The following is an 11,785-nucleotide window of genomic DNA, read 5'->3' on the forward strand; positions in this document are numbered from 1 at the left end:
AAAAGCCTTGCATAACAATAAGTGTTTATGATTGTCAATTTGGTAATTAAACTGAATTTTAGTGATCTCATTCTTTTACTAATGCTCACATCAATTCACTAATAAATGCTGGAATATTCCTATCAGCTACAAGTGAAGACGAGCATCAAACCATCAGGAAGAGCTGAAATCTGCAAAGACAGAGTTTATTGAAGGACCGTGAGAACATGAGTGATCCAGAACACTGCAGAGTGAAACACACTGAAGAACAAAGAGGTTGGTGTTTATTCCTGATTCATCATTAATGAGGCTGAAGAACATTAAGGTTATAAAGAAGTTTATCAGATTTAGTGTTTGTAGTAGAAAAAAACTAAAGAGTTGTGAAAAAAACAGTTAAACCAATAAGTAATATAGGGGACACTTTATATGTGCATTGGTACAAAATAGGACCTGAAACTCAAATGTTTTTTTGATTTTCTTGTTTTGATCCAGTGGTCAATGCAGCAAGATTTGATAAACAACCATTGATTGTCAACATCTGGGGCCGGCTTCACGAAGCTATTTTAGACCGGTCTATAGTGTTAGACAAGTCTAAAATTTGCTCAGACTAGTCTAATGCAAGTTAGGCTGTTTCACAAAAATAAAGACTGACTTAATTTAGACTTAAAGGATTAGTTCACCCCAAAATGAAAATTTCCTAATAATTTACTCACCACAATGCCATCCAAGATATCCATGTCTTTCTTTCCTCAGTGGGAGAGAAATTATGTTTTTTGAGGAAAAAATTTCTGGATTTTTCTTCTAACAATGGACGTCATTGGTCACCATCGTTTTTTATGTCCAAATCAATGCAGTTTCAAAAATCTTTGAAGTGTTTAAACGGGCTGTACGCGATCACAGCTGAAGAAGAGGTTGTTATCTAGCGAACCGATAGGTCATTTTCAAAAATAAATTATACTTTTTACCTTCAATAGTTCGGATTGAGCAGATCAACAAACGGACAGGGAACTACGTCATCACGTTGAAAGGTCACGCCGGCGCCGGCAGAAGTACAAACACATTTTAACAAAAAAAAAGGTAAAACAATGATTTTGAAGTTGAGGGAGAAAATGAGATCGCTTTTTCACTTAGAAAGAGCGTTTGTCTCGTTTGTCTTAGTCTTCATACAGTCGCATTGTAAACAGTGTACTTCTGCCGGCGCCGGCGTGACCTTTCGACGTGATGACGTAGTTCCCTGTCCGTTTGTTGATCAGCTCAATGCTGGCTCAACATCATGATGTCTTGTCAGCCATTGCAATGGACGATGGCATCGTCTATCGGCCCAACCCTACAATGGCTAATTAATTGTTCATTTTAAATTAGTAAGTATTTACAACATTTTTATTTAAATAAATGTAATATTTATCTGAGAGACTGTCAGAACTGTATTACTGTTGTATAGTTTTAAAATGTTAATATTATTTTAGATAATTGTGCAGTTGATCTAATAAATGCTACAGAAACATGGGACTTTTAACTATCATTTCAGATGTGATGCTGGAGAATGAGGAGAGTGAAGAGGAGGAGAAAAGAAGAGACAAGAAATGTTTCCCCTGCCGTCAGTGTGGAAAGAGTTTCGCACGCAAACATAATCTCGAGATTCACATGAGGATCCACACTGGAGAGAAACTGTTCACATGTGATCAGTGTGGGAAGAGTTTCACACAAAAATCTCACTTTAAGAATCACATGAGGATCCACACTGGAGAGAAACCATTCACATGTGATCAATGCGAATGGTTACGCACAAATATCTCACTTTAAGAATCACATGAGGATCCACACTGGAGAGAAACCGTTCACATGTGATCAGGGCTTCAGACCTGAAGAGTCACATGCTAGTTCATACACAGGAGAAACCACATTTGTGGAAAGAGTTTTTCTTATCTGCAGAATTTAAAAGTTCATCAGAAAATACATACTGGTGAAAAAGCTAGTGAAAGGGATAGTTCACTTTGAAATAAAATTTTGGTATGTTTTAGCTTACCTCAAGGGCATCCAAGATTTTTTTCCGCAGTAGTTTCAATTTTTAGGTCAAACCGTTCTTGTCTGTCAGTCAAATAATGCAGGTCTATGGTCACCACCTCAAAGAGCAAGCACAGAGTCCAAATTAAAACAATTCCACATCGTCCAAATTAAACAATTCCCCATCGTAAGTACACATTGATGGCCTAAGACACGAAACGAGCGGTTTGTGTGAGAAAACGAACAGTATTTATATCGTTGTTATCTCTTGAACACAGCCGCGTCCAAATGATCTGAGGGCGCGGGCGGGTATAGATATATGTACACTAGATGTCGCCTTGGCTACTGCAGTTCATTGGAACGAAACCGTAGCCAAGGCGACATCTAGTGTATATATCTATAGACATATACACTAGATGTCGCCTTGGCTACTGCAGTTCATTGGAACGAAACCGTAGCCAAGGCGATATCTAATGTATATATCTATACCCGCCCGCGCCCTCAGATCATTTGGACGCGGCTGTGTTCAAGAGGGAACAACGATATAAATACTGTTCGTTTTCTCGAAACGAGCGGTTTGTGTGAGAAAACGAACAGTATTTATATCGTTATTTCTTGAACACAGCCGCGTCCAAATGATCTGAGGGCGCGGGTGGGTATAGATATATACACTAGATGTCGCCTTGGCTACTGCAGTTCATTGGAACGAAACCGTAGCCAAGGCGACATCTAGTGTATATATACACTAGATGTCGCCTTGGCTACTGCAGTTCATTGGAACGAAACCGTAGCCAAGGCGACATCTAGTGTATATATCTATACCCGCCCGCGCCCTCAGATCATTTGGACGCGGCTGTGTTCAAGAGATAACAACGATATAAATACTGTTCGTTTTCTCACACAAACCGCTCGTTTCGTGTCTTAGGCCATCAATGTGTACTTAAGATGGGGAATGGTTTAATTTGGACGATGTGGAATTGTTTTAATTTGGACTCTGCTCTTGCTCTGGTGACCATAGACCTGCATTATTTGACTGACAGACAAGAACGGTTTGACCTAAAAATTGAAACTACTGCGGAAAAAAAGACACCTACATCTTGGATGCCCTTGAGGTAAGCTAAAACATACCAACATTTTATTTCAAAGTGAACTATCCCTTTAACCCATTTGTACCGGATGCTGCGCGCCGCAACATTACATCTGCCGCCGGTTACTGCATTGCGCAACTCTGAACCTCCTGCCGGCTGCTGCGTGGCGCAGCATTTTGTATTCGTCATGCTTTTCATGACGTGCGCAGCATATAACGCACTGTCATTGGTTCAAATGCACATGTGGTGGGTCTTGTTGATTTTTTAAAGACCACGTGACCCCCAAATTGTACTGTGGTTCGCTGAAAATCACGTCAATCAATCAGACATACACGTGCACTTGTTTTGGATTTTTTTAAAAACGCGAGCGGGAAAATGGCAGCGACTGAAGATGATTTTGACAGCGAGGGCAGTGATATTGAGTTGGATGATAGTGAGGAGTTTGAGAGAGAGGAGGTGGTAACGTTAGAGGATTATGATGAAAACGATGATTCTTTGGATAGAGCACAGGAGTGGGATTTGTGGGACACAGACGGAGAGGAGGAGGATGGCTTTTACGGATTCCAGGTAGACTGGAGAACTGAGGGTTATCAGCCGCGCAAGGCGAAGCAGTTCACCCGCAAACCGGGGGTGAAACAGCCGATCCCCGAGGATGCTAGCCCTCTGGAAGTCTTTTCGTGTATTTTTACCGATGAGCTTTGGGACATGTTGGTGATGGAAACTAATCGGTACGCCGAACAGACGCGCGAACATTCCCCCACCAACTCGAAGTGGAAACCTGTCTCCAAAACGGACATGAAGACATTTGTCGGGCTGTGTCTCGCCTTTGGTATTATGCAGCTGCCAGGACGCAGGGATTTCTGGAGGCAGACAAAATGGTTGTACCAGACCAACGTCCCCAAGGCAATGGCAAGAGACCGCTTCGACATGATCTGGAGGTAATGATTTTTTTTTTATTATTATTTTTTTTTATGAATAACTAGCATAATAAATAACATAATAAATAATAATATAATAATGTGATGATGGTTTATAATGATAATAAATAAATACAATATTGTTAATATATAAATACTGGCATAATGAATAAATAATGAATAAATAGCATAATAACTAGTAATACAAAAATGGCATAATGAATAAATGGCATAATAACTAGTAATACAAAAATGGCATAATGAATAAATGGCATAATAACTAGTAATACAATAATGGCATAATGAATAAATAGAATAATAAATTATATAATTATAGTGATGATGGTTGATAATGATAATAATAAATACAAAAACGTTAATATATAAATACTGGCATAATGAATAAATAGCATAATAAATAATACAATAATGTCATAATGAATAAATAGCATAATAAATAGTCATAATTATGGCATAATGAATAAATAACAATACATATACTGTAAATACTATAAATTTACACACATGACAATACATATAAATAAATAAATACAATGATCACAATAAATGTTATGTTATAAATTAATCTTATCATATGCATTTTCAGATATCTCCATCTCCAAGACAACATGGACCCTGCCGTGGACAAAACGGACAAGCTCTGGAAGATCCGGCAGTGGATGGACCTCCTCCTGGTTAGATTCCAGGCGCTCTATGAGGTCAATGGCTTCGTGAGTGTGGATGAGTCCATGGTAAAGTACAAGGGACGCCTGGGCTTCCGGCAGTACCTCCCCATGAAGCCGGTGAAGTGGGGAATAAAGGTGTGGGTCATGGCGGAGAGCAAAACAGGCTACGTCACCAATTTTCAGGTGTACACGGGTGCCATTCAGGGTAAGACGGAGAAAGACCTGGCTCACCGGATAGTGTCAGACCTAGTGGCCCCTTATTACGGGTCCAACCTGTCCGTATACATGGACAACTTTTACACCAGTGTGAAGTTGATGGAGGACCTCAAGGTCAGGGGGGTGCAAGCTTGTGGAACGGTACGTGCCAACAGGAAGGACCTCCCCAAGATTAAACCGCTCACAAAGAAGGCTGAGTTGAACAAGCATGAGTTCAATGTGGCGCAGCGGGATGACTTGACCTTCTGCATCTGGCAAGACACCAAGGCTGTGATGGTCCTCTCCAACTACCATGACCCGACAGCTCATGGGTTTGTGAGGAGGAAGGCCAATGGTCAACGCCAGACAGAGGTTCGGGTGCCAGCATGCCTTGCTGACTATCAGCAACATATGAAAGGAGTCGATCTTCTGGACCAGATGGTGGGCTACTACCAGATCCATCATCGGTCTACGAAGTGGTGGAGGAGGCTGTTCTTTTACTTTGTTACGGTGGCGTGCTACAATGCCTTTGTGGCTGCCAGGTCTGCGGGAGGAGCGGAGTGGAAGTACAGGAGGGGCGGCTACAAGGACTGGCTGGAGGTTCTGACCCAGGAGCTGATCGTCCCCGTCACTGCGAGAAGTGCTCCTAATGTGCTCCCCACCAGCCCAACTGGAGCTTCTGCTGAGCATGATCTGGTCCAGATTAACAAAAAGAGAAAGACTTGCAGGGAGTGTTATCTGAAGCACTGCGGCACCGACGTGCGTCCTGGGTCAACTCTGATGGGGTGCAGGCAGTGTAACCTTCCCTTGCACCGCGAGTGCCTCATGTACCACGTCGTTCGCCACAAATGATTTGTCTGTCTATAGCCGCGTTTCCACCGAAATTACCCGGAACAATTTGTCCCAGGAACTTTTTTCCCAGGAACTTTTTTTGCCCCAGACCGGTTGCTTTCTGTGTTTACACCGCGGTCTAAAGTACCGGGAAGGTAAACTCATAGGGTAAACTGCGCGCAACTGCTCCTCCCAGTCTGCGACGGACAGTAATCAGTTTTGAGCGCCACATTTATAATAAGTATGGAGGAGTTTCAAACTGTACTGCAGTTATGTATTGGTTTACTAACGAGGTAATTAACAAAACAAAATAGACGAGCACTGATACTAAAGCGTGTTCAGAAAGCTTGTATGCGTATAAAATTAGACAAGGTATGTTATCAGTTATTGTGAGATGCCTGGGACGAACGCGCAAAAATGTCCTCTTTCGCAAATACGCTTAAAAAAAAGCCTGAACCCCGTCTATCAATCATAAATAGTGAATAGTCTTGTAAATAGTTGTTTGTTACTAACCTCAAAGCGCTATATTTCAATCCTGTTATAGTAAATTTGTAACATGGTTTAGAGTGCCTTGCAATAGATGACAATGTGTAAACATGACTTAATAATAAAAGCTGTGGCAGAAAAGAGACGAGCACTGAAAAGCGTGTTCAGTAAGCTCGTAATGCTAACGTTAGATATAAAATGTGTATGTTATCAGCTTTGCGGACATTGACCGTGAGATGGCTGGGACGAACGCGCAGAAAGTTTACTCTTCCACAAATTCCCTTAATAAAGCCTGAAACTCGTCACCAGTCCACCAGTTTTTTTATTAAATTCCATATTTGCAGACAGACAACTCTTACTGCATGAAGCCACGACACGAACCGCAATAGATTTTTTAAAAAGGGAGGTTAAAAATAAATAAATGCTGCGTGGTGTCATCCAACCAAAATGCGGCGTGAACACAACCAATCAGCTTGTGCAGCGCACAAGTCCCACCCCTGAAAGTTCCTGAACTTTGAAAAAGTACTACCTCATGAGCAGGGACTATCGGAGGGGGAAATATTTACCCGGAACTTCATTTAGACCCTGGTTCCTGCGGTGTAAACACATCGAGTACCAGCCCAAAGTCCCTAGTTCCTGGGGAAAGTTCCTGCGGTGGAAACGCGGCTTAAGTGAGGAGGAGATGTGAGCCATGAGCTCAGAGACTGAGACTGTTCCCAGTTCCACCTCAGGACTTTCCCCACCTCTCTCTCATAACAAGATGCCTTGTTCAATGTGTTGGCATGTTTAAATGTCATTTGTTATATTTTATATGATTAATTTATAAATTTTTTCTTCCCCATATGAATTTGAGAATTTTTTGAAAAATGTGTTATGTAAGTGCCAATGTTGCCATGTTTTAATAAAACCTGAGATTCTTACCTTTAAATGCATTTTATTTCATGTTTCTAAGTGCTACAGAGGCTTAGATATTAAGGTTTTGGTAGGCGTTGACAATTCTTAGTATTTTTTCTGAAAACCCTCAGGAGATAAGGGTATTTATCCTAGAATAACATAGGTTTTTATAGGCGTTTTTAGCAGGCGTTTTAGGAGTAAATGGGTTAAAGCTGTAGTCTACGATGTTGAAAATCGGTCGAGAAAGCCTGAGACGGTTGGGAAGTTTTAAAAAACTCATCCCGCCCCTCCACACACACACCCCTCCCCTCTGTGCTACCTGATCCCTCCCACCGGGAAACGACCTGAACAACATCACTCAGTCAAGCTGTGATCACCGGTAGTAAACATCGGAACAGAGATTTACTATGTGCGATGTTGGATTCGCAGGTAAAGCAACATTTAAAAAGTATAAATAAATGCTTAACTGCTCAACAAAAAGTCAGCCGTGTCAGCGTTGGTTTTCAGTCCCAAATCTCCCTGAAGCTTCCTCCAACGGCCAATGGTGGACCCTATATTGATTCTACTTTGAGTCCGGCGTTCTTCACATTTTTTTTTTTTATCTCTGCTCTTTCCTCTACAGACTTTATCTTTCTTCCAACCTTGACTGTAGGGACAAGCAGGGGCCGCTTGCTGCTGTCGGTTTGTTTTTTCTCCATTGCTGAGCTGATGCTACTTTGCTAGCTACCATAGACTGTCAGCTGCTTGCCCGCGAAATTTCATGTCGCAGGAGGGGGGCGGGGTGGAGACGCGAGCGCCAGGTGGAGTTTCAAGTGGAGCGGGGGATTGGATGAGAGCAGTTGACCAATGTAAGCTGTCCGGCCGGACAGCTTACATTGGTCAACTTCTCTGCAGCTGTACACCCAATAGAGTGAATGGATTTTTTTCATTCTTTTTTCTCTTCATATTGTTAGGATTTTACTGTAGAACCATAACCAGCATCTAAACGAGGTTATTAATAATGAACAATCTTTGAAAGCGTAGACCATAGCTTTAACTAAAATGTATAATGCATTAATAAAGTGACCAAAGTATTACTGTGAACTTATTTCATTTGAGGCCACTAAAAAGCTATTGTACATAAAACGATTTCCACTGGACCAGCAACTACTCAGTCACAGCCTGTTAAATAAAGCAACACACAGCATATCATCAATGTTTGTAGATCATCTCCTGGACTGAAGCACAGGCTCTGCTCTTCAGCACAACGGTGACCCAAAAAAATATATTTTACAGTAAACTACTGGCAACAGTGTTACTGTTTTATAACTTACAGTTTATTACTGTTAAAATACATTCAGTGGGTGTGTCATTTCATCTTACACTGTTAGCCCTTTCAACCCCACAGGAAAATCCACTCTACCAAGAGTAAAAGTAACATTGACGCAGTGTTGCAGTGAGATAATTAAGTGAATATGTAAGTGATTGTTGAGCATTAGTGATGAACACCTGCTGTAAACAAGCAGAATCACTAAAGGAAAGAGAAACACAAGAACAGAAAATGGAGAAACCCTAGCCTAGAAATCTAGATGCACCCTAGCGGCAGCAAAATGTATTTTGCAGCCAGGGTAGTCTAGCAACTCTCCGTTGACTTTCGTGCTGGAAAAACCTAAATTGGGTCAGGCCAATCACGTTGTGTATTGGTAGGCGGGGCGGGCTTAACATAATGACGACAGAGTTGTGACGGTCCTGCTACTTGAAAACAAAGAAGAGCTGCTGCTGGAGAACAGTCTTTCGAATCAGCTTTGGCCGCGACTCTGGAGGACTTGGAGTTAAGTTTTTCTGAGAAAAGAGCAAAGAACGGCACTTAAGTCATTTTTAAAAAGGAAGATGTGTTTGTTGCCGGCTATCAACTGACGTTAGCACCACTGTTGGGAAAACGCTCTGGTTGGTTGAAGCGCTGTCCTATTGCTTGCAGAGGGAATTTGAAAGACAGCCGTTTATCCCGCCCCTCGGATTGAGCCGTGTCTATGGTGAGTTGCCAGACCTAACATCTTGATGTAGCTAGAGAAACACAAGAAATGCAACTGACTTCCAGCCATTACACATTATTACACTTATTATTAACCAGTATGACTTTATTTCTGTCATACATCTACAGAAGTTGTTATTGAGATGTTTAATTGAAAATGTTTGGTTTGAAGTTACCATTATAGAGATCAGTGTTTGCTTTAGTTGGGTTCTGGACTCTTGACGTTTTAACTTAAATTTCTCTCTTGCTGTTTTGAACTGTGTATTTGTAGGTCACATGGGCATACACGCATGGTTTGAGAATGATTAAATTATCATATAGCCTGTTTAATCACTAACCTCATTCAGAGTTTAATCCTGTATCAATAGTGTTACATTACCACCACTGTGAAACTACAGCAATGAGTTACAATGATGATTTTTTTAACACATCATGCACAACCAAAGAAACACAGCTACACTGTATTGTAGAAACACAGAGATATCAAAATGTTTTAATGCACTATATGATTTCAATATCCTTCAGAATAACTAGTTACAGAAATATTGCTGTAATTCATGTTGTATATTAACAGATGTACGATAAATATTAAATACCCATAAATTCAAAGCTTATATACTGGAGCTTATATATGCCCAGGATGGTTATGGCATCATCTCAACAGCCTAAAACACCTAACCATCTTCCTCTTGACTTTTTCTTGTCATAACAAATGTGTTTTATAAGCACACAGTTAAAGCAGCCAGAGAGAAACTAATATTATAAAGTCAAGGGTCAAGAGCCCAACTAAAGCAAATACTGATCTCCATCATGGTGATCACAAACTTTATTATATTCAATAAAACATCAACAACTAAATATCTGTTAATTCTCAACAAGAACTTTTGTACATGTATGAAAGAAATCGTAAACTGGTTTGTAAACTGGTTTCACACTCGGTGGCTGGAAGTCATTTGTAGTTCTTGTGTTTCTCTTTTTTCTGTTCTTGTTTCTCTGTCCTTCAGTGATTCTGCTTATCAGGTGTTCATCAGTTTCTCAATTCACTCACTTCTTTTCATTCACTCTGTCAAGGGGACTATATTGGTGAACTAATGTAGGGTATAGTGAATGAGGGTATAGGGTGTGATTGTGAAAACAGCCTCTGAGTGTCGATTTTGAGCACTGTTAATTTACAGTATATTTCTGTAGGCTATTTTTGATTTCTACGGTATATTACTGTTTTAATGGAAAATGGTATGATATTGTCAGAATTTGGCCTTTTTTTACAGCAAGGGTTAACAGTGTGTATAATATATTAAGGAAATTAAAATACAGTATATACTATGCAGAAACTCTTGTGACCGTAGGGCATGTTAAAAGATGAACTTGTAAATTTAATTTAAAATATAAAAGGTTTAAAGATGGACATTATTAACTTGAGAGATTGTTTATAAACTTTACAATGGGAACCTTATGTATAACAAGGAACAAATTGATTTATTGACTTATATAATTTATGTTTGAACATATATGGGTCATTCTATGAAAATGTCCACTTTTCTGTCCCTAGCCTTTACAGAAATATTACACTTAAAAAAAAACCTTTAGAGTTACAATTTCTTTACATTTTGAAATAAAACAATATGTTATTTGAACAATTACACCTTCTTGAGCCATCAATGTGGCAATATTTGATTTTTATTAATTAGAATTCCAAGCACCACAGAAGTGCTCGTCCCCACAGTCATGTACAGAGGGAAAATGCTTTATTTTGAGGTCAATAACAGATTTTTACACCATTTAAAATACAATAATGTATACATAACTATCAAACATATTATGTAAATAATATATTTAAAAAAAAAGCAGAATAAATATTATAAAATTTATAATGAAAGTAGTGGTCCCCTGGAGTTGTGTCACTGGTGTTACCGTTAAACAAAAATCTCTTATTTTGAAATAAAAATCACCCTGATGACATCACTTGACTTCCTTCTTCCAATTTCCTGAATATCTATGAAGAAAAGCCCATGGTAGATCCACTGTCTCTTTTCAGTTAGCAGAAATCTTCTCATTTATCTCATGATTTCATATGAAGCTTTTAGTTGAAGTCACTGGTATGCCCTACATTACTGTTAGGTAATTGTAAAAAACTAGAATACAAATGGATTAAACTACTTAATTTAGTTAGTATACCATGATTGACAACATGTGGTTTGTTACCTTGCAGCAGCCATTTTGTAAAATGAATTTTTCATGAAAATTGTCACTGGTGTCACCTTTCTTATGGGTAACACCGGTAACACCAGTGACTCCCATTTATAGATAAACTTTATTCAAAGCTATTCATTTAGATTATATGCCAAATGTAACTATTTAGTCTCATCTACTTAATTATAGTTGAAGAATAATGATCTTTGGTCTTATGCATTCCATTGGTGATTCATTGCGTCACTGGTGTTACTGTCTTTTTTTTTTCTGTCACATTAAATACAATGTCACATGTGACATAGTAATAATGTTACATCCATTTAATTCTGCTACACTCAAAAGTTAAGATTTAAAGGATTGCATCATTATTTGATTTTAACTGGTTTTCAAATATTTTCATTGAGCAAATAGATGGTAGTGCAGATGAACGAACCTCATTCAAGCACACTTTTAACAAACCTGATTAAAATAAATAAAACAATCTCCTTATTTTTTGCATTAGGC

The 11,785-nt window shown here is 39.4% G+C and overlaps 1 protein-coding gene across 1 annotated transcript; it reads left to right on the top strand.

Annotated features, from left to right (window-relative positions):
• Positions 1-2,730: 2,730 nt before the first annotated feature.
• LOC309506715 (piggyBac transposable element-derived protein 4-like) lies at positions 2,731-5,728 on the top strand. Its single transcript, XM_082180649.1, has 2 exons — positions 2,731-4,009; positions 4,596-5,728. The coding sequence occupies exons 1-2, from the start codon at positions 3,447-3,449 to the stop codon at positions 5,719-5,721; spliced, it is 1,689 nt and encodes a 562-aa protein (XP_082036775.1). The 5' UTR covers positions 2,731-3,446; the 3' UTR covers positions 5,722-5,728.
• The last annotated feature ends 6,057 nt before the right edge of the window (positions 5,729-11,785 follow it).

This window comes from Leuciscus leuciscus, assembly GCF_965113295.1.
Source record: "Leuciscus leuciscus genome assembly, chromosome: 9".
Taxonomy (NCBI): domain Eukaryota; kingdom Metazoa; phylum Chordata; class Actinopteri; order Cypriniformes; family Leuciscidae; genus Leuciscus; species Leuciscus leuciscus.